The sequence below is a fragment of the Monodelphis domestica genome, chromosome 4 (genome assembly GCF_027887165.1).
Source record: "Monodelphis domestica isolate mMonDom1 chromosome 4, mMonDom1.pri, whole genome shotgun sequence".
NCBI lineage: Eukaryota > Metazoa > Chordata > Mammalia > Didelphimorphia > Didelphidae > Monodelphis > Monodelphis domestica.
The window spans coordinates 248,312,012-248,336,910 of record NC_077230.1 but is presented as its reverse complement, the minus strand read 5'-3'; the positions used below and the strand labels follow the sequence as shown (position 1 = coordinate 248,336,910).

The following is a 24,899-nucleotide window of genomic DNA, read 5'->3' as shown; positions in this document are numbered from 1 at the left end:
AGTAGCTTAATATAGAAATAGGCTATGTGTTCTTGCATTTCAGCCATTACACAGATCCCTTGATACATAACTAGGATGTTTCCATGCTAAGATTTTTATTTTCAGCAATTATTAAGGCAAGCCAAATATCAATTGGATTCATTTAAGAAGATTCTTCTTGCCTTACTTTCTCTTCATTTTTAATTTCCAGGTCAAATAATATTAAATTGTGTTTATATGGTTCTTTAAAGATGAATAACATTCACATTTTGTAGCATTTTAGTGTTTCTAAAGTGTTTTTTCTCAAATCAACCCTGTGAGATAGGAAGTATATTATTATCCTCATTTTATGGGAAACCATTACATGACTGCTGCTTCAGAGATCTTTCCATTATATCATGGTCTCTATATAAATGCATTATTTAATGTATTCCTGTGTCTTTGGGAATACTCTACTAATATTACTTTCTAAATTAGCAAAATTTACTAGATCTCAGTTGGCGGTGATGCTTGATTTGTATCATGCTTACCAGAATAATTGCTTCTCTCAGTAACAATTGTCATGTTCCCAATGTTATTGGCAGTCAGGTGGCACAATGCATAGAGTGTTGCATCTAGAGAAAGACTTAAGTTCAAACCTGACCTCAGACACTTACTGGCTATTTGAACCTAAGCAAGTCACTTAACCCTGTTTGACTCAGTTTCCTCCTCTGTAAAATGAGCTGGAGAAGGAAATGGCAAATCACTCCAATATCTTTGCCACAAAGAATCCAAATGGGGTCACAAAGAGTTGGAAACATGACTGAAACAGATGAACAACAATGTTCTAACTCAGCTTGAAGTTCATCAATACTTGTCAAGTCATTCAGTTACATCTATATCAGCTTTAGTCTTTTGCAAAATCTTTTTTCCTTATGTTGAAACAAGATTCGTTGTCCTATGCCTATTTGCCTAATTTTGCCCTCTGCTAGGCAGTAAAATAGAGCAAAAATTTGTTTTTTACATACTTCAAATATTCAATACTGTTAAATCTTCTTTTGTATAGAACTAACAATCTTTGTCGTTTCAACATGATTTGAGTTCCTTTGTCATCCTGGTTGCCCTCCTTTGAATGCAGATTAGCAGCTTTGACTGTTCCTTCACACTGAAAGCTTACATTCTTCTAGAATCCAAAGGTCTTTTCCACAAAAAAATACTGACAATTCATAGCTCTCCTGTTCTGTATTTAAGTAGTTTGTCTTCTACCCCCTTAAACCATGTGGTATTTCACACTTTCATGGTTCTCATACTTCTCTGAACCTTAGTTCTCTTTCTTTTTCCTCATTTTCCTATCTTTCAAAGATGGATGTCCCCAAGGTCCTTTCTTGAGTCCTCTCTATTCTCTTTCCCTTGAGGATCTTATCTATCACCATAAGTTAAGAAAAGTAATTCCATTCATCTTACAGTTAAATGATAATAGTTCTAAATGCTATTAAGAGGTGCTGCCTCACAGCAACTTTGGGACTTGTTTCAATCCCTGAACTATCAGACCATTTAGTCACCTTACCCACCCACCTCCAAGTTAAATTCACTAAATACAAACTTCCTGTAAAGTTTCCAAATGTATTCCCAGATTAAAATGTCCAAAACATTGACAAGCCTTCTTGTGATACTGTATGATGAGCATCCCTGGACACTTCTCTTCTGCCTCTATACTCTCTCTCAGCTCATCACCTCCCATGAGATTATCATCTACAAAGAAAACTTGCAAACATATGTTTTAACAACAGTCACTTCCTGAGCTCTGTTACCTAATCCCAAGTGCCTATTTCAAAACAGATGTCTTATGGATATAAGACAAAATCAATATGTCCACAATTGAATTTATTCTCTTTCCTTCAAACCTATTCTTATGCAGAACTTTCCTATTTCAGTCAAGGGTAATACCATCCTAGTCACTCAGGTTTTCAATCCTAGAATTATCTTGTACCACATATCCAATCAATTATCAAATTTTGCTTTCTTTCTACCTCCATAGTGCTTCTTATATCTGATTCCTTATCTTTACTTATATATTTACTTTCTTAGTTCAGGCCCTCTTCATATCTCTCTTTGTCTCCAGTCTCTCTCCTTTCTGTTCCATCCTCATCTGCTTGCAAATGTGATTTTCATAAAGTTCAGGTCTATTATGCTTTCCTACTCAAAAATTTTCATTGGTCTCTTTTGCTTCAAGGATCAAAAATTAATTCCTTGTTTGACTGTTAAAGTACTTTTCAATATTACCCTAACTTGCCTTTCTAATTGTGTCATACACTTTACTCCCCATCCTGCATTGTATTGGTCAGTTAAACTGCCTTTTCTGTACATCAGACAAAGCCAATGTTATAATTTTTTCACTGCCTATCCTCTATGTCTGAACCATCTGGCTCAAAGGGCTACACTGATCTCTACATTTTTGATGATATGTAAAACACAATCTTTTGTCAAGTTTACTTCTATTATTATTAAAAATATGTAGTTATCAGTTCAATATTAGGAAAACCATCCACATAATTGGCCATATCAACAAGCAAACCAACAAAAATCACATGATTATTTCAATAGATGCAAAAAAAGCCTTCGAAAAAATACAACATCCATTCCTATTAAAAACGCTAGAAAACATAGGAATAGAAGGGTCGTGCCTAAAAATAATAAACAGTATATATCTAAAACCATCAGCTAATATCATATGTAATGGGGATAAACTAGATGCATTCCCAATAAGATCAGGAGTGAAACAAGGATGCCCATTATCACCTCTACTATTTGACATTGTACTAGAAACAATAGCAGTAGCAATTAGAGAAGAAAAAGAAATTGAAGGCATCAAAATAGGCAAGGAGGAAACCAAGTTATCACTCTTTGCGGATGACATGATGGTCTACTTAAAGAATCCTAGAGATTCAACCAAAAAGCTAATTGAAATAATCAACAACTTTAGCAAAGTTGCAGGATACAAAATAAACCCTCATAAGTTATCAGCATTTCTATACTTCTCCAACCCAGCAGCAAAAACTAGAAAGAGAAATCCCATTCAAAATCACCTTAGACAAAATAAAATACCTAGGAATCTATCTCCTGAGACAAACACAGGAACTATATGAACACAACTACAAAACACTCTCTACACAACTAAAACTAGACTTGAGCAATTAGAAAAACATTAACTGCTCATGGATAGGACGAGCCAATATAGTAAAAATGACCATCCTACCCAAACTTATCTATCTATTTAGTGCCATACCCATTGAACTTCCAAAAAATTTCTTTACTGATTTAGAAAAAAACATAACAAAGTTTATTTGGAATAACAAAGGATAAAGGATATCCAGGGAAATAATGAAAGTAAAAAAAAAACAAAGGAAGGGGCCTTGCAGTCCCAGATCTCAAACTATATTACAAAGCAGCAGTCATCAAAACAATTTGGTACTGGCTAAGAGACAGAAAGGAAGATCAGTGGAATAGACTTGGGGCAAGTGACCTCAGCAAGACAGTATATGATAAACCCAAAGATCCCAGCTTTGGGGTCAAAAATCCACTATTCGATAAAAACTGCTGGGAAAATTGGAAGACAGTGTGGGAGAGATTAGGTTTGGATCAACACCTCACACCCTACACCAAGATTCAAAATTCAAAACTTCAAAAAATTCAAAATGGGTGAATGACTTGAACATAAAGAAGGAAACTATAAGTAAATTAGGCAAACACAGAATAGTATACATGTCAGACCTTTGGGAAGGGAAAGACTTTAAAACCAAGCAAGACCTAGAAAGAGTCACAATATGTAAAATAAATAATTTTGACTACATCAAATTAAAAAGCTTTTGTACAAACAAAACCAATATAACTAAAATCAGAAGGGAAGCAACAAATTGGGAAGCAATCTTCATAAAAACCTCTGACAAAGGTTTAATTACTCAAATTTACAAAGAGCTAAATCAATTGTACAAAAAATCAAACCATTCTCCAATTGATAAATGGGCAAGGGACATGAATAGGCAGTTTTCAGATAAAGAAATCAAAACTATTAATAAGCACATGAAAAAGTGCTCTAAATCTCTTATAATCAGAGAGATGCAAATCAAAACAACTCTGAGGTATCACCTCACACCTAGCAGATTGGCTAACATGACAGCAGAGGAAAGCAGTGAATGCTGGAGGGGATGTGGCAAAGTAGGGACATTAATTCATTGCTGGTGGAGTTGTGAATTGATCCAACCATTCTGGAGGGCAATTGGGAACTATACCCAAAGGGTGATAAAAGACTGTCTGCCCTTTGATCCAGCCATAGTACTGCTGGGTTTGTACCCCAAAGAGATAATAAGGAAAAAGACCTGTACAAGAATATTCATAGCTGCACTCTTTGTGGTGGCCAAAAATTGTAAAATGAGGGGATGCCCTTCAATTGGGGAATGGCTGAACAAATTGTGGTATATGTGGTATATGGTATAATATATGGAATATTATTGTGCTAAAAGGAATAATAAGGTGGAGGAATTCCACGGAGACTGGAACAACCTCCAGGAAGTGATGCAGAGCGAGAGGAGCAGAACCAGGAGAACATTGTACACAGAGACTAATACACTGTGGTACAATCAAAGGTAATGGACTTCTCCATTAGGGTCAATGTAATGTCCCTGAACAATCTGCAGGGATCTAAAAAACACTATCCACAAGCAGAGGATAAACTGTGGGAGTAAAATCACTGATGAAAAGCAACTGCTTGACTACAGGAACTGAGGGGAAATGACTGAGGAGAGACTCTAAATGAACACTAGTGCAAATACCAACAACATGGAAATGGGTTTGAATCAAGAACACATGTGATACCTAGTGGAATCGTGTGTCAGCTTTGGGAGAGGTGGTGGGAGGGGATGGGGGTAGGAAAAGAAAATGATCATTGTTTCCAATGAATAATGTTTGTAAATGACCAAATAAAATAATGTTTAAAAAAATATGTAGTTATCACCTGTCTGTATGTAAAATGTTCAGAACTTCATCGGCCACTAGTTATTTTCCCCCCTTAAGGAACAAATTGCAAGTGTTTGGTATAGAACTGTGATCTACTGAATAAATAATTCTAATTTTAATATTTTTTCCTTCAAGTTTATAGCAATTAATCAGTGTGTAGCAATTCATTGTTTTACGTACCATTAACTTCCATAAAAAAAAACATGACTTGTAGTATATAATGGGTATCCATGGTGGGTAGCCTGGAATGCATTCTCTCCTCATTTCTGTTTCCAAGAACCCCTTGTTTCCTTCCTTCAAAGCCCCATTGAAGTATCACTTTGAACATGAAGATTTTCCTGATCACCTCAGTTTCTGTCCCCTATTGCCTTGTAAATACTCACTTATATATACATGATCTCTCATGTCTTTCATCTCCTATGGACTGTAAGCTCCTTAAAGGCAGGAACTGACTTTTTATCTTTAGCCTGTTGTTTGGCACACTGATGACATTTAATAAACATTTTTTAATTGAGAGAAATAAAACTTTACTTAGAGAACATAATTACATAGTTATAGGTCATTAGTTTTGGTATGGTTGTGTCAGCGTATATAATTATGGTTAATAAGCAGGTGACTGGAGAGTAGAGGAACTGCCGAATTCACTATCCCACTGAAATTGCATGAATAGATAGCATCTTTTATCAAATTTGGAAAGGACATCAACTGGGAGGAATAGCTAACTCATTAGATGACAGGATTCAAAAAGAATTTGACAGAACCAACCTGGATACAATGAAATTAAATAGTAATACATTTAAAATATTGAAAATTGGGTTGAAAAAATAATCTTCACTAGTCTTAAGATAATGAAAGCACGACAAGGCAGAAGTTTAGTGTACAAATAACTAAATATAATTCAACAACATGATAAAACAGTCTCCCCCCTCCCTAATTAATGTCTTTGATGCACTGAAAGACTTAGAATGAATACGACTAAGGTGAGAGTCCTGTTTTACCTAGTTCTGAGCAATATTTGGAGTATTGGGGAACAATGTTTTTAATATTACATCCAGTCCTGAGTATCACATTTTAGGAAGGTGATTGATAAACTTAAGGATATACAGAGAATAATAATCAGAAAGGGCCTTGGCATCAAACCGTATAATAATCTGTTGAGGGAATTTGAGAAGTTAACCCAGAAGAAAAAAAGAAATATGAAAACAAAATGGATAGGGATTTGAAGTTTTATGCAAAATCCTTTCTTTCAGTTATACTGTTTACAAAAATATTAATTTTATTTAGTGTTCATTGGGTTTAGAGCAAAATAATTAAATGAAAATTAAAAGAAAAAAACGGGATGTTTACTTGTTCTGCTTGACTAGAGATTTAGGAAAAATGGGCAATATCAGCAAAAAGGGAAATGCAGGTTTAATGTGAGGAACTTCCTAATGATTAAGGCGATTTGCAGATGTCATTTGTGGCCTCTGAAGGGATTAGGTTCCCCCTCACTAGACCTATTCAATCAAAAACTGCATCCACTTTCACCAGAGATTATAGAAAGCAATTCATTTTCAGATCTGAGGCAGAATAAATTGCCAGAATTTCTTTTCAAATCTGAGATTTCGTGATTCTTTCAACATGATTAGAACCAACTTGAATTTTGCTAGGTAACTGAGTTACCTATGTGTTATTCTTTGTCTCTGGCTACAAATGCCTGGCTTACTTCCTTTTCAAGGCATTCATCTCTATGATTATATCTTTAACTTTGCTTTCTATGCACAATTTTTTCCTTGATTATATGGTATAGCCTACCTAGCTTACCATTATGTTTTCATCAATTCACCTTTGGGTGACACAGTGTTGATTCTTCAGGGTATGTCATTTCATGGTTCGTGCTCATGTAGTAATATCAAGAAAATACTGAAGTTAAAAAGTTAGAGGTTTATTACTTAGAGAAGCTTGAAGTTATTAAAAGAACCATACAGTTTCCTAAATGTAGGATAGCTCTCAGAATCAAATGGTAGAGGGAAAAAGGGGGGCATACAAATGACAAGAACAAGACCAAAAATGAAGTTGGCATAAGTTGAAAAATGAAAAGGTATGAATGAGAAGATATATCTCCCCATCTTCACCTACTAGCTTCTCTGATTTCCTTCAAGACCCAGTTAAATCCCACTTTGTAAATCAATCTCTTTTCTCCAGTGCCTTCCTTCTGTCAATAACTTCCTATTTAATATGAAATATATGAAATATATATACATATATACATATATATGGTATGTTTATAGGTATTTCATTGTATATCATCTCTTCCATAAGAATGTGACCTCCTTGATGATAGAGTGTCTTTTGCTTTTCTTTTTTGTACACATCACTTAGTATAGTGTCTGTCATCTAGTAGGTACTTAATAAATGCTTGACAGACTGATCTGACTAATGAGTCACAATCTAAACTATCACAAGGAGTACCCATTTCAGAGAGATTAAAGACCTTAAAAAAGTATGGAGACAAGTAGGCTTAACATTCTAGCCTTCACTTAATTTAAAGGGAACTGGAGGACTGGAACAAATATCTAAGTAATCTGAAATTTTTTAGAAAGAACTAAACCATAGTTTTGGTCAAAGTATACAGCCATCTCCCTCTTAATTCTTCTTTAGCTTTTGAAAGCTGTATGTGCCATGGGGAAGCTTGGGAAGTTATAGCGATCAGAAGAATGTTCCTGGCTGAATGACTAAGAACATTTTCAACAGCAGTGTAGACTTGTCAGATAAAGTTTTCTTACCAAAGTAGCAAACATTCACCAATAAGACTAATCATATGAAACCTGAGCAACAACTATAATCCAAAAATGGTATTCATTTCCTCAGATAAATGTGAAAGTATTAAGAAAGAAAGTATGTGGTAGTAGACAGGCCACTGAACTTAGAGACAGGAAAACAAGGATTCAAATGGTGCCTTAGACATTTACTATGACCCCACTTTAGGATCCAAAAAGGTCACAAACTCTCTGTGACTCAGTTTTTGATAGCTAAAATGAAAAGATTGTCTTTTATAGCTTTCCAGGTCCTTTCCAGCTTTAATATATAGTCCATTGATCCCAATACCTTTGCATTGACCAGATGGCCAATTCCTGGAATATCTTCCCCATCATTTCTAGATTTGTTCAAGTCTCAGCTAAAATCCTATTTTCAGCATGATTTCTCTAACCCTGCTCAATTCTATTGACTTCTTAAAATTACCTCCAATTTGTTGTAGGAATTCAATCTTTTTCAGCTGTGTCTGGCTCTTTCTGATTCTGTTTGGGGTTTTCTTGGCAAAGATACTAAAATAGTTTGCCATTTCTTTCTCCAGTTCATTATAAAGATGAGGAAACTGAGGCAAATAGGCTTAAGTTACTTGCCCAGGGACATATAACTAGTAATTGAATGAGACCAGATTTGAATTCAGGAAAAGGAGTCTTCCTGACTCCAGAAATGGTGCTCAATCTACTGTACCCTCTAGCTTCCCCAATTTATCCTATCCATATAAATCTTGTATACACATCATTGTTTGTATATTGCCCCATACACTGAATGTGAATTCCCGGAAAATAGGGACTGGTTTTGCCTTTTCTTGTATCCTGAGGATTTAGCAGGACCTGGCACATTTTAAGTGTTTAATAGAAGCTTCTTAACTAAGACACTGCCCCCAAACAGTTCAGTAGCATTGTATCTTCCCTAGTGATGAAGGTTCAGCAAATCTGTAAACTGAGCTAGAAAAAGAAAATTAATTTTGTTTTAGAAAAATGTTAAATATATCCATATATATGTATTAATTATCCCTTCAGAAAGTATTCATCTGGTTTCATGGTTAATAGAGATTAGAAGATTTAATAGAGATTTGATAGAGATTAGAGTTTGATGAAATGAAAAATGGATAACCTATAAAATCTTTAAGTTCATCTGTAAATTAACAAAAAAACAAAAAGCACTGGATGTTAAGGTGTATTTTCACATCAGGATAATTAAAGAATCTTTTTGCATTTTTACTGGGAATATCACGAGTGAGAGTAATTCATTCTGCCCTAACAAATCATCATATTATTCATGCAGATTCAAAGCCTGCTCCAATTATCCTTAATATAAGTCATTACTTCAATTCCACGGTCCAATAGCATGATGTTTATAAATTGTTCATAATGTGCAGAGCTTTTTTCCTTTGCAATGAATGGAAATGAAGCTGCTATAAACACTACATTTATCAGTCAAAGATAGAAACAACATGCACAGAATACACTCTTTCCTATGGAAACAAAACACAATACCTCCAGAAAGAAATCATTCAGAGGTCCATATAAGCAAGATTATTCACTAAGAGAAATCTGGATTAATGAAGACTCTCATGAAAATGTTAAATGCCCCAATTTGAGAGAAAAAAAAAGTTTTTAATCTTCATTGAAAAAAAAGGATACAAAATATAATGATAGGATTTTAACACTAACTCCACTTTGCCTGAGCCTTTCATATCATCCTTGCAATGTGTAATTTTTATATATGTAAATTTATTCATTTTCAAATCAGAGTAAATAAAAATACCTTGAGAATTTTAATGAAATCCAGAAGATATATTATTTAGTTTTGTGTCTTCTTAATTTATAATACATAATTAACATATTTCAGAATCTCCCAACAGAATTTCCTTGAAAAAACTAGGACAAAATTACATGTTATCTTAAGCATCTAGGTGGCATAGAGATAGATCCCTGCCCCTGAAGTAATTCAAATATGGCTTGAGAACCTTACTAGTTATGTGACATTGGACAAATCACTTAACCTCTAATTGACTCAGCTTCTTCAACTATAAAATTAGGATAATATTAGCACTCATCTCCCAAGATCACTTTGAGGATAAAATGAGATAATATTTATTTGCAAAACTCTGAGGCTTTATAGAGCACCAGGTACAGCGATTGTGTATGTATGTATGTATGTATATATGTGTGCATATATATATATATATACATATATATATATATATATATATATATAGTTAATAAGAATAGGAGATATGTCCAGAAAATGACATTCATGTATTACTATATGCATTTTGTATAATCTAAGGGCATATCCAGTTAAATCAAGGTCTCTTATTATGAAGAAACCTACCTAACAAAGTAGTCCATTCGATTAAAAAAGTTTATCTTTTCTTTTTATATCAGTCCTTCCTCTTAATCACTGCTCACTACCCAATGAATGATTTTTTGCATTCTCTCAAGCAAAGCCAACAAAAGCTATTCACTATTTACCTACTTAAAAGCATGGACCACTGTTTTATATCTATCATTCATTTATTAACAAGGAAAAACCATGTTTAAAAATAACAAAATTCATTTGAAGCAACACAATGCTTACTTTCAAGAAGGAATTTCCTTATGTGGAATTCCTATACAAATAAAACCAACAAATTCAAATACAAAACTCATATAAACAAAGGAAAAAAAACAACACATGATTATACAAATAGATATAGATCAAGTGTGGAATAGCATACAATACTCAGTTGATATTAATAATCTAAATGCATTTGTATTTCTCATATTCATTATTTGAAATGTTTTTTACATATGTTATTGATTGATTACATTTTATTTTCTGGAGACAAATTGTTAATAGTCTATTTCCACTTATGTATTGAGAATGGTCCTTGGCTTTACATGTTTAGATTATATATATATATATATGTATATATTTATGTATGTATGTATGTATATATGTATGCATATATATGGAAATGACAATTTTTGTTGGAATCCATTATTCCATATTTTTGCACATTTAACAGATCTTAATCTTAGTTTTATTGATTTTGGTTGTGAAAAATATTTTATTTTTATGTAGTTAAAATAATCATTTTTTTAAAGTCATCTATACCTTGTTTAATTAAGAATAATTAAGAATCTCCCAATAATAACAGGTAAAAAGTACACCTCCCATTAGAAGCTTAACATGGAGAATAAAATACCTAATTCCTGTCAAATTATATTCTAATTTTCCAAACAGTTTTAATGAAATATAGAGTCCTTTCCCAAAATATTTTGTGTTCTTTGTTTTATTGAAAAGTGGATTGCATCTAGAAAGCTTGCTTGATCTAATCCAGTGTTGTATTTCCCAGGAATGAAGGTACACAATCTTACCATATCTAAAGTTATATTCCAAAGCAGTAATAATCAAAAGTTTTTAGCACTAAAGTAGGCTTAAGTACTTAAGTAACTTAAGATATGACAAGATTATGTGCCTTTATTTCTCTTAATTTTTTTTTCCTTTGACATATTAGGTAGTAGGTTCTCTCAAATGAATTTTATGCTGTTGTTTTTTCTCATTTGATAAAGTAACCTCTTGGCAGTTTGCTTGGTATAGTATTAAAACTGCATGTTAATCTAGGCAGTATAGACATTTTTATTATATTGGCACAACCTAATCCTGAACAGTAAAACTCCAATTATTTAGGTATGCCTTTATTTCTTTTAAGTTCTGTTATATCTTAGAAGGATAATTAAAAATGTTTACAATATATAGTTATTTTGAAAGAATTTTCTCATCATTCCATATTGAAATAAGTATAAATTTTGGCATTTATTTTGTATTGTGCTATTTTATTATAGTTAGTAAATATTTTTATTAACTTTTAACTGATTTTTTCGGGTTTTCTATTATCTATAAAGAAACACATACCCATATTTATACTATTACTTTCTCTCTTCCCTTATGGCCAACAGTATGCCAAAAACAACACTATGCCAAAAAGAAGAAATCCATTTCTTTCAAACCCTAGTGAAAAAGCTAAAATAAAGTAGCACAATAAAAATAAATGGCAAAACATCAGCATTTATCTATAATTCTAACACATATCAGGAAGAAATTATATATATATTTTTCCCAATAGCCCGATCAGTTCTATGATTTCTTTTCTTACTTTCTTTCTCTTTCTTTCTTTCACTTCTGCTTCTGTGGAATAAATTATTTCTAAAAGAAAAAAAATGTTAAATTCATCTCTGATTATTATATTGCTATATAAATATTTTCACAAATGAGTCACCTTTTCTTTTATGAATTTAGATATCATGTTATTTAGGACATATATATGGTAATATTGAATCATCATCATTTATGGTATCTTTCAACTTAGGATCATAATCAACTAACAACAAGTCTTTATTAAGCATTTACTATGCAGCAGCTCCTTTGGTTTTATAAATTTACTGTCATTTGATATATTATGATTTAGTACCTACTTTAAAAAAATTGATAGCATAATAAATTTAATTTCAGCTCTTCATTTCCCTTTTACTTGTGTATTTACTTTGGTGGGTCTTATAACCAATTTCCAAGATCTGTTCATTTATACTTCTCTCTCCTAATTTCTTTCCTTTTTTGATCTAGTCTGAAGTCTATCCTTCCCTTCATAGCTTAGATGCTTAGATATTCTTAAATGCTGCTTTAAATTTTTAAATTAAAACAATCTATGTAACATAAATATATGTGCATGTATATGCCTTAAATATTATTAATTAGAACTATATGGTTTTATATAACAGGCTTACAGATATGAATAGGAAGGAAAAGGAGAATATAAAGGGATAGATTAAAGGAAGAGTAGTTAGTAATAAACCAAATATACCTTAAGTTGGAGAGAAGATAATGAATAGAAAGCTAAATGGAGGAAAAGATAATACCTTGAATATATATATATATGTATATATATATATGCTTATACATATATATTTCTTTATCTTCTCCAAGTAGGCCACTTAAAATAAAGTGTCTAGAAGAGGAATTTACTTTTTTTCTTCCCACTCCATCTGTTAACACAATGGCTGATCATGCCTATTCCTCTTTCCCCCATCTTTTGTTTGTCTGATTATTTAATTTTGTTTGTTGTTAAGGAGACTTGTTCTGATTAGCCTTACTATTTGAGATACCAGCTCATAAATGAGCCAACATTGGGTCTTAAGTACTATAGTTTCTCATGTAACAGGGTCTAGTCCAAGCATATGTCCTTATGTTTATCATTTGTTAATCCTAAAATAATACTTTTACTTTGAGACAATGTCTCTTATCCCTTCAATAAGCATGGTGTACCCAAAGATCCATGCATTCCTTATCCTTAGAAAGACCTTGTTTGGCAAAAGTGCATACCATATTCCCCTACAAGAAATGAATTATATGGTCCCTGTCATAGGTATCATCACCTACATGAGAATGCATTTCCTCCATTTAAAACAATATCTTCTACCTGCTTTTCCCACCTTGGTTCCTTCTTCTCTGCTATTCTTACCATATTTTTCTAACATATTCCTATCCAGGTCATTTCCATATCTCTCCTCAAAACCAAGTCTGAGGGGAATCTATTTCTAAGTTCCTTCTATAAAATCACTTTTCCCTAAGACCCGAAGTACTCAATTGGTGGCCTGGATTTTATCATTCACCCAAAGAGAACATGAAACATCATATCAAGAAACACATTTTGTTGCAGCATTCCTAATAAGAAATATCACACTAAGTGGCATTTTTCATTTTGTTTTTTAGTGCTCATGATGAATATTTTTAATATGACCACCATGAAAATAATTATATTATCTGGACTAACGGTTGTTTCAGAGAATGAAAAAATAGAGATTCATCTTCATGCTGATATTAAACCATTCATGAAATTTTTTAGTTCTGTTCATTCAATCTGTTTTAACTCTCTTTTTATTCTCATGAAATATCATCTCTCTGTTTTTATAAATTTTGCTAAAATTTAAATGTATTTTGTGTGTAATATCTTTCTGATCTATCAGTTACTTTACCACCTCAAAAGATAAGGGAAATGAGGTTAGGTAAGCATAATTTGTTCATGATTGGAGGTGGTTGTGTGGGCTTGTTATTGTGTTGGTTTTGTTTTTGTTGAGTCATCTCTTCTTCCTCTTCTCCTCCTCCTTTTTTGCTTCTTCCTCCTCATATATTTGACCTGGATCTGTGATTTTGATTTTAATTTGAATTGGGGAATCCTACTGTGGAAACCCTCTCTACCAAATCAAATGAACAATTTTTATAATAGCCTAGGGTCTTAGAGAATTGTTTGTGGCACTGCGGTGTTAAGTGAATTGTCCATGATTAATCAGTGAGTTTATACACAGGAAGGACACAGGCACAAGTATTGTGAACTCCTATCTGGCCCTTTAACTACTATAGCATTGCCACTTAACTAGATGTATACACATTTGAAAAGATAACCTTTAAAATGTCACATACTTTTTATGTAGGGAAAAATAACACCCCCCCCAAATCCTCTAGGATAAATTAAAACAGATAACATTTGGGATTCAACCCGGAAAATTCAGAAAATAGATTTAATTGGTAATTCCAAAAATGTTTGACATGCAAGTCAATTAATTATGAAAAGGATTAATGAAATGACTACCCATTTAACTTTATTCAAGCCTTGATTCTTCTTCAGGATAGCTTTATCTTAAATAAATATTTCAGGAAAAGTTTGCTTTTGGACAGAACTATTCAAACAATTATCTCAATTTTTCATCCTACTTTACATTTGTTAACACAGTTATAGTTGACTGCAGCCAAATTGCAAGGAAGAAAATATATTAAAAACCAGGAATGACAAAAGAAAGGAGACCAAATGGAAAATAGAATAGAAAAAAATGAGACAAAAAAGAGAACAGAGCTCCCTGGCTCATATCCTTCATGCCCAAGCTTTGAAAACAAAATGAGCAAATGTATTTTTATAATCAAATGTAGATTACAAGCAAGGCAGAGAGGATGTGTTCTTACTCACCTTTCTGAAAATATTTCTTTAATGAAAAGACCCATTCTAGACACAAAACTAGATTCAAATTTCAAAATGTCCAGATGATATCACATACTTTATGTATCATCCATTTTTCCCAATGGAAAGGCAATGTGGTTTTCTCATCTTACTAAGTCTAGTGGTTTCATCTTTATTTCTATTACCTACCATTTCTAATGTTATTTTAGATTTTATTTCCTTCCTTCCAGAACAAAGTACCAACAATTTCTCTCATTCCACTTATGTTCTACAGGAAATGAAATAAGGAAGTGACATTGTATCTTTGCTCTTTGTGAGCTGTTAAAAATCAGTCATATTTTAAGGGCAGCTAGGTGACACAATGTATAGAATGCTAGAGCTAGAGAGAGGAAGACTCCTCTTCCTGAGTTCAAATCCAGTCTCAGACACTTACTCTGTCACCTTGGGCACATCATTTAATCATTTTTGCCTCAGTTTCCTCATCTTCAAAATGAGCTTGAGAAAGAAATGGCAAACACTCCATATTCTTTGTCAAGAAAACCCAAAAGTGGTCACAAAGACTTGGACATGACTGAAAAATTACTTACCCAGAAGTAAACAAATCACCTTTCCAAGGTGAAGATTGGAGTATTTTTACTGATAAATTCCATAGAATTGGGAGTGAAATTTCTAAAGAAAATGTATAAATGTGGGTATTTTATCTATAAGAAAATATATAAAAATGGGAATAATGAAAACTTACAAAAACAAAATTTGATTTTACATTTGAATATAAACAATACACATTTATGAATGACATAAGATCACTATTATAAATGATTTTGAATTATTTTCATATTTAAGAATTCTATTATCACTTATATTTGGTTTCACAGGTTGAGAAAGCAAACTGATACAGTTGATAGAAAACTAGACTTAAAAGTGGGAACATCTGAGTTGAAATCTCACTTCATGCAAACTATTTGACAATGGATGTCACAATTCTAAGCCTGTTTCTTCCTCTCTACAATGGATATAATAGTATCTAGAATAACTATTGCTCATGGTTGATATGAAGTTCAAATTAGACAATACTTACAAAGTGTTTTGTATACTTTAAAAGGCTTTCTATATTACATTTTAGAGCCTAAGGTACAAACAGTCAATACCAACTTATCAAAGCTCCCAAACATTCATGCTCTGAGTTGTTATTCAAATTTTCCATCTTGGGCCACGGCAACAGATCAGCAGTTAGTAAGGTATAAGAATCTATGAAATTTAGTCAGAAGAGCAAAAGGGTAAGCATTTTTGTGTCTGCTCACTATGTGATTTGAAGTTTATAAACAGGGATGTTCTCATTAATGATTAAAAACCAATTTTCTGAGTGGGAGGATAAGCACAATGTTCTTTTTAGTTTCTTTTTAGTTTAATCTTCGTTATTAACATTTTCTCCATAATTTTCTTAATTCTAGAAATCAACAAAACAATAAATCAAATCTTTATTTGTTGTGATTGCCAATTTTTGAGATACAAATGGTTGCACTGAAAATGTAACAATTGTCTCACAAGTTGTCATAAACTGATCCTGTCTCACATTTCATAAGTTCATATTATCTGTCTCCTCATCCATTAGAGAGAGAGAGAGAGAGAGAGAGAGAGAGAGAGAGAGAGAGAGAGAGAGAGAGAGAGAGAGAGAGAAGGGCATGATAATACCTATTTGGTTTTCCTGATGGTGTCGTTTTTATTGACCATATTAATTTTTTGGAATATCCATGATAATTTTGAATAAGCTATGATAAATGAAAAGTTACTTAGAACAATTAATAAAGTTAATAGAAAAGTAACTAGATGTTGCCTATGGAGGCTAAGAGACTCCCCTCTCCTACCCCTGTATCCTTCCTTGCTGGCACCTTGATGTCTGAGTTAGATTTTTTGAGTTTCAAATTTTTTCTATTGCTTTATTAGTGTCTGTCAATAATTTTCAATAACATATCCAATTTTATAATTATTTTATATTTTACACTTGACATATAATTATGAAGATCCCATTGTTTTTATTGGCTACCACTACTAAACTTTATTCTTCAAGTAAAAAGGAAAAAATGTTATCCATGGATCACGCAAATGGAAGGCATGGCTAGTCCATCTATTACTTGGTTACTGAATAAATATCTCACAGTGAAAAAAATTAAATTATTGTTTGTAAACCTTAAAAAAACTATTTGCTGGATGTGAAGGGATTAAGGGACATTTTACTTTATCATCTTTTGTAGGAGTATACTAGTGCCTTGTTGTGATATAGGCATGACTTTGGGTTCCTAAAATCTTTGACAGCAGGTACTACCAAAATGAAAAGGTCCAAAGCATTTCTCAACAACAGACTCTCTCTCCATTCCTAGAGGACTAACCTAAAGTGATTCCTTACCAGAAATCAGGGAATAACCTCCTTGGCTATGGTCTCCATAAAAGTCTAAAGAAGATTAAGAAATTTAATTAATTTCAGTAAGTTTTTTTGGGGCAGGAGTGGACAGAAAATAAACTTCAGAACCAGGATGGTCTGAGTTCTAGTTATAACCTTGACATATACTGGCTATGTGACCTTGGACAAGTTATTTAATGTGTCTGTGCACCAATATATACTATAAGAGGATAGGATACAGATAAGATACTGATCTGCATAGGTAGAGGGAGTATCTTTTCTCCGATATGCCTACTCTTGTGGAATTATAAACAAGATAAAAAATATATTTGTTGAAGACTAACTATGGATATGTCTGTATACTATGGGAAATATGATAGTCTAAGAAAAGATTTGGCAATTTACAGTCCACTGACCAAATCTAGTCTACCACTTGCTTTTGTATGGTCCTAAGAAGAGTTTTTACATTTTAAATAAAATTGTATTTATATTACATTTAAAAAATGAAATTTTATTTAATAATGAAAAAAAAAACATTCTTTTCTCACTGGTCATGCAAAAGCAAATACTGGACAGTTGACTGTAACTTGCCACCAATTAATCTACGACGTGAGTCTTGCCTGCTTGGATTAGCCTTAAGATAGGATGTGTCTTTGGTAAGAGTTGAAGAATATTCTGGGGACAATGATTCAAAACTGTCATATAAGAAAAAATGGGGGAGCGAGATATTTTTCAGACAGTGATGGGAAGGAAGTATCAAAACTATTTATGATCATTGCAGATGACATTTTTTAAAATGTCACTTTAAAGAATGAGCTTTACTCGTCTTGTTTTATATCTCTCCTCTCCTTTCCACTCATGAGCAATCCAGAGTTTCAACAAAATGCCTCACTTCCCTTCTTTTATACAGAAACTATCAGCAGATCTCTACTATTCTTCTTTTGTTCATTATTGAAAATTCATTTTCTAATCTTCCTGTTCAAATGATCCAGTTTATCAGTGGCCTTATTTTTTGAAAATTAGAATTAAGAGTTACAAGCTAGATAAAGTATAGAAGTAATTAAATGACTGGCACAACTGGATAGAATTGTTACAACTGAGTGACTCTCAAGTATGAGGAAATTTTTAAAAATATCCTCCAGACAAAGCCTGTTCCAAAGTGAGATCAATGGAATGCAAGTTTTTTGAAGGCAAGAAATATGCTGTATTTTCAGTACCTGCCATATTGCCAGATACAACATATGTGTTTAACAAACATTTTTGATTGATCCTTTACAAAATTAACAACTGAAGCAAATATTATATATATATATAATAAATTTAAATTTATAAATTTATAAATTTAAATATATTATATATATTTAAAATAATGATCAGAGGCATTTCCCCTGCCTATTTCATAGAACCCATTGCTTATTTACACACTTTCTCCAAAAACATACCTATTCAGAAACATCCTTTTCTATCTTTGTGCTTTTCATTTCCTTTCATATTAATAACTTTCATTAATGTTTAATATTGATACAGAAAATGATGTGACACATTGGAGTCAAACAAACTGGGTTCAGATTCAAAGAATCTGTGGGGTGTTGGTCCAATCACTTTACCAACTACCAGTGTCAGGGTTTTGCTTTGTTTTTTTAAACTATAAAATAAAAGGTTGAACTGAATGATCTCTAATGTCCCTTCAGTTTTAAAACACATATTCACACTTATTTTAGCATGGAGGTAATTCTGCATGCTCAAAAGCTATGCAAAGGGAGCTTCTGCACTGGTAGGCCCTATGAGTCCTGAGAGGTTTCTGGGCAAAGTTGGTGAGAGAATATATTTCTGTTGTCCCAGGGCCAGCCTAGCTAGTTTGGCAACAATCTTTCCCAATGTAACTATATTCTGATGAATTTTTCAGTCTCATCCACTCTCCCCAACCATCTACTAGGGCACCGAGGATTGAAATCTACAACGATGGGGAAAATATTCCATCCTCATCCAAATGCCATCTCTTAAAGCATTAAAGTAAATCCTGGGAACCATTTGGATAAGCAACACTTGTTAAGGCTGGGACCTCTTTTCCTTCAGCAGCCTTTCCAGCTGTAGCCATGACATCTAACAACATGCATTTTCCTATCCCGTAGACATCTGAGCTTTCCCAAAACATTAACTTTGGCATATGACAAACCTATGTTTGGATCTACATTAAGATCTTTTTCAAGTGAGCTCTTTACAGATGGAAATAAAAGTATGTCAGATTTTTTCTTCCTCAAGAACTGGATTGACCTACCAATAACAACCAGGCATGTATCAGAAAGAGTGGATTCACAGTAGCATAGGGAGCAGGATATCAGACTGAGGAACTGCCAAAGTCCAGGTGGGTGAAGTTGGTCACACTTACTGGTAAGTCGTTGGGCTGACATTGATGCGTCGTGGATGGCTGCCTGATTCAAACTTGCTGGCAAGGGTGACATTGTTTCCAAAGAGGCAATATCTTGGCATTCTTACACCAACAACTCCAGCCAGGACAGACCCTGAATGAATCCCTATCCTCATCTGAATGAGAGAGAGAGAGAGAGAGAGACAGAGAGAGAGAGAGAGAGAGAGAGAGAGAGAGAGAGAGAGAGAGAGAGAATGAACATGTATAAATTTTCATTTTCCTCTGTAAGCAAAAATATAAGAAACATCATTAATCTATCACTGAAAAAATGCTGAAAAAATTCTTGTTGTACCTCAGTTTCAGATATACCATATTTTCAATGAACAGATATTTACTTTACATAATTACTGCAGGGCAGGAACTGTGCTGGGTATTGGGAATGGAAAGAAAGGTGGATCAGGCCCTTCCCTCAAAAAGCATACATTCTAAGAACACAGAAATAAATCTGTAAGCACACACACAAAATATAAAAGGTAGGTGATGACTAGCAGCTTTGGAAATGCCTCATGGTGGCACTTAAGATGCTAAAAGTTTCCTAATGAGAATTAGTTTTAACTCTACTTTTCTTGATTATCTTAATACTTCAAAAGATCTGCAGTTTCATGGGTATGGGTACTCTCTCCATTAACCTGAATAAAATTGTATTCCTGACATAGTAAAATGGTTTCGTTAATTTTTATTACCAAAAAAAAAAATAACTTGTGATCCGCTTTTTGTTCATGATTTTTCCAGAATCTAGCTAAGCTAAGCATAGTCTGTTGTTAAATCCATGCTCCATGTCTTTCTAGGTGAGTCTACCATGTACTCAGTTGGAAAAGCCTTTACCATCAACCCTCTAGTGAACTAGTTAAAGAGGAACATGGTGGAGTGAGGTTACTCTTTGTAAGCTTCACATATGAAATCAACATCTTTTTTTAAGTACGTAAATATAAGTACAATAATACAGCTATCAAACAACAATCTAAATTAGGAATTAGAAACCTTCAGCCCATGGAATTTATTCACTCAACAATCATTTTAAGTACCTACTATGTGCTATGCACTGTAGTAAGCACCGGGGACAAAGAGACAAAAATGAAATAATCTCTCCCCTCAAGAAGCTTATATTTTATTGGTAGCGAACATATGATAGGTAGATAGATACATATAAAGTATTTATAGAATAAATTCCAAGTAAGTTTGGAATTGCCCACAATTGCCTAGCCCTTACCACTTGTCTGCCTTGAAACCAATACTTGAATCAATTCAAAGCTGAAAGTTATTTTTTAAGTTACAAACCTAGATGTAGATAACTCCCCTTCTCTGATATTGCTATTCCTCATGCCACAGTTCACTAAGAAAAAAAAAATATATATATATATATATATCACCTCTGTATTGTGGGCTCTAGGACAATTGTGGGGACAAAAACCTACCCCACAATATGTCTGGCTGTGCTCTACCTCTAGCTCCTAATAACTATGCGTTTATTGAACATTTTGTGTTTTATACAAATTATCTGGATAAAATATCTCTTCACTTCTTTTCCTTTCCCTTCCCCTAAGAAAGTCACACCTAAAAAATTTAGAGCTATCCTTGATGGGATATCTTCTAAGGTAAATAAAGTAGAAAAGTATTGATGGGTACAGGGACATGGAGGAGGAAAAGGGAGAAAGTTGTTTTTTAATACATCTGTATAATTCTTTGTTCGGTCAGAGAAATAGTAGAACATCTTATTATATTTCTCCTGTGTTTCTATTTTCAGTTATAGATACACCAGTCTATTCCTATGCCAAATTAACCTGTAAGATACAGATGTGCCTAAGGGAAACTCAGAACTCCAAGGCCAAAGCTGTCAATGGGGACTTCCTACCAACACAGAGATCTTTTCAAAAAGGAGGTGCAACAGAACGAATGAGTGTTGCAATGACAGCTTTCACAGTCTCATTATTTTATGCTCTTCATTTTAAAATTACTCCCTTCTCTATCTCTCTTTCCTACAGCCAGCAGGCTTCTGTTATCTCAGTGTCAGAATGAGATGTGTCCCACAACTGATGCTGAAGTTAAAGAAACTGAGGGTGTTGTTGTTGGGTTTGGGGAGGTTAGTTTTTATTTTTCTTTAGTCCATTTCTTAGAAGGCTATGTAAGAGGACATAATCCCTGAAGATCCATAGGTAATCCAGACTCATATCCTGTAATGGGATGAGATACTAAAATATAGTTATACTGGAAAATTGGTGGAAAAAGCTTCCACCAATTCCTTTCAAACTGAATCATTAGGTTAAATTTTGTTTTTGACAATGAACTGCGATTTCCTTGGAAAGCTGCCTACATCAGAAAATCTGGTGACATAACCATCCAGATTTCCAGAGAAAATAGTGGATTAACATAAAATATCAAGAGGCATTTTATATTCCTCCCTCACTTGAGAAAGTCTTCTTGGGCCTATTACACTCTCTCTCTCTCTCTCTCTCTCTCTCTCTCTCTCTCTCTCTCTCTCTCTCTCTCTCTCTCTCTCACACACACACACACACACACACACACACACACACACACACACACACGCACACACCACCAGGTTTTAGTTAAATCAAGAAGATCCTTTAAACATACTAGAAGTGTATTAAATTATGAAATAGCACTATAGAGTCAGAAGGGATCTCTGGGGTCTTTTGGCCAAAACCCTACCCAAAATAAAACCCCCAACAAGTGGTTGTTCTGCTTCTACTTGAAAGACTAGATTTCTGACTTTTGAAGGCAGCTCATTCACTTTTTGGACAGCTCTGACTACTAGGAAATTCTTCATATTGAACTAAAAATATTCCTTCCTGTAATTTCCATCTACTGGCCATTCTTCTATTCTCTGAAGCAAAGGAAAATAAGCTTAATCCTACTTCCACATGACAACCTTTCCAATATAAGAATTTTTAATTTCTCAGACAAAATTAGCCCAAACCTTCACTGAAGTAGAAGATTTTTGTCTGTTTTCCAATTTGCCTTCATGAGGGAGAAGGAATAGACATATTAAGTAGTTAACTTTCTATCCCACACTCTCAAGATAGCTGGTAGGGTAGATCCTTGAGTTAGTATACAATAGCCTAATCTATCTACATCTATTATCCTGTTCAAAGAAAGCTGATATTTTGAATGATAATTCTAAATGACAGATGCTCAGTCATCAAAGACTATGTCTCTTTGTTTACTGTTTTCTGTTTACTATTTGATAAGGTAAAAAAAAGAGAGAGAGACTGGAAAGACCTCCAGGAAGTGATGCAGAGCAAGAGGAGCAGAACCAGGAGAACATTGTACACAGAGACTAATACACTGTGGTATAATCGAACGTAATGGACTTCTCCATTAGTGGCGGTGTAATGTCCCTGAACAATCTGCAGGGATCTAGGAGAAAAAACACTATTCATAAGCAGAGGATAAACTGTGGGAGTAGAAACACTGAGGAAAAGCAACTGCCTGACTACAGCGGTTGAGGGGACATGACAGAGGAGAGACTCTAAAGGAACACTCTAATGCAAATATTAACAACATGGCAATGGGTTCGAATCAAGAACACATGTGATACCCAGTGGAATCACGCGTCAGCTATGGGGGGTGGGGGGGAAGGAAAAGACAATGATCTTTGTCTTTAATGAATAATGCTTGGAAATGATCAAATAAAATATTATAAATTTTTTAAAAAATGAAATAAAAATAAATGTAAAAAAAAGAATAGGTTGAATTAAATGAGCTAAGAAATTCCTTTTTCATGTTTTAATTATTTAATTTTTTTACATTTAAATATATATTTAAATCCCTTCCTTCCCAACCTGCCCCCCCCATTAGAAAAGGCACAGTTTGACAAAAAGATAGGTCATATATGAAACAATATCCTACTCATTTTTTACCAGTTCTTTCTCTAAAGGCAGACATACACAAGTCATTCTTCAAACAATATTTCTGTAGCTGCATAGGATGCTCTCTTGATTCTACTTGTTTCAGTTTCTGTAATTTCATGTTTTTCTAAAATTAACTTGCCTGTCATGTCTTACAGTGCAGTAGCATTCCATCACAATCATATGCCACAACTTGTTGAGCCATTTCCCAGTTGATGGACATCCCCTCAATTTCCAATTTTGTGCAACCAATCCCCTTTAAACTATACAATACTGGGAATAGCTGGGTGGCTCAGTAGATTGAGAACCAGGTCTAGAGACAGGAGGTTCTAGGTTCAAATCTGGTCTCAGACATTTCTGAGTTATGTGACCCTGGACAAGCCACTTAACCCCCATTGCCTAACCCTTACCACTCTTCTGTCTTGGAACCAATATACAGCATTGATTCTAAGAAAGAAGTTAAGTGTTTTTTAATAAAAATAAAAACCATACAATAATATCTAATAATTCTATAATAGCTTATTTTTCATCCTGTTCCCCAACCTAATGAAACACCTCATGGACTTTTCCTATCTGAGCTTTTGCTCATATCCTTCCCCTTACTCTGTGCTTTTTTTTTCCTGATTCCTATCTTTTAGTTAAAATTCAGCTTTAAACTCATATTCTACATAAAAACATTCCTGACCACCTAAGTCTAATGATCTCTGCTGAATTTGTATAGACAACATTTAACATCACTTCCATTGGCTTGATACTTATATATCACTGCCTTGAAATTCCAATTATCTATCTATCTTTTTATGTGTATCTATTTCTCTCTACCTTGTCTTTCAACTAGACCTTAGATTTCATTACATAAGCATCATTGTACACCTTTTTGGTCCCCTATCTTACTCTTGAGAACCTATTAGGATACCCTGGCACATAGGAGATATTCAGTAAACATGTAGTAATATTTCTCTGGAGTATAAAATAAAATTCTAGAAACTGAGGTTCACACAACAGCCAAATCAATAAAAGTCCACATCTGTATTAGTGGTAACTTTGATTTCTGATTAAAATCATACATTTCTAAAAGACATAGTACATTAACTGTACAAATATCTAAATTTAGTCTGGACCTACAATATTAATCATATTGAATAATTGTTTTATTGTTAAATTTACATGATTCAATTTTAACTATTAAAATTAAAGTCTTTGGTTTCATTCATAAGAATGATCATAACATGTTTGTCAATCATATTTTGAGGATATATGATTTCATAAGAATAGCTGGAAATCATTCCACCCATTCAGATTACAATCCATTTTAGTAACTGAGTACTAAGAAGTTATCCAAGACAGAGATTTTCTAAAATATTTCACAGCTATTAAGTGATAGAGGAAGGATTTGAACTCGGTTCTTCCTAACTCCAAGGCCATTATTCTATCCACTATGTCAGGCTG

The 24,899-nt window shown here is 33.5% G+C and overlaps 1 protein-coding gene across 1 annotated transcript in view; it reads right to left on the bottom strand.

The window, feature by feature from the left end:
• The window catches only part of GUCY1A2 (guanylate cyclase 1 soluble subunit alpha 2), a 424,115-nt gene that overhangs the window by 33,571 nt on the left and 365,645 nt on the right, over positions 1 to 24,899 (bottom strand). Inside the window, exon 7 of the mRNA XM_056794443.1 lies at positions 19,546 to 19,700. Within this exon, the coding sequence (XP_056650421.1) occupies positions 19,546 to 19,700 (155 nt within the window). The remainder of the gene's footprint in view (positions 1 to 19,545; positions 19,701 to 24,899) is intronic.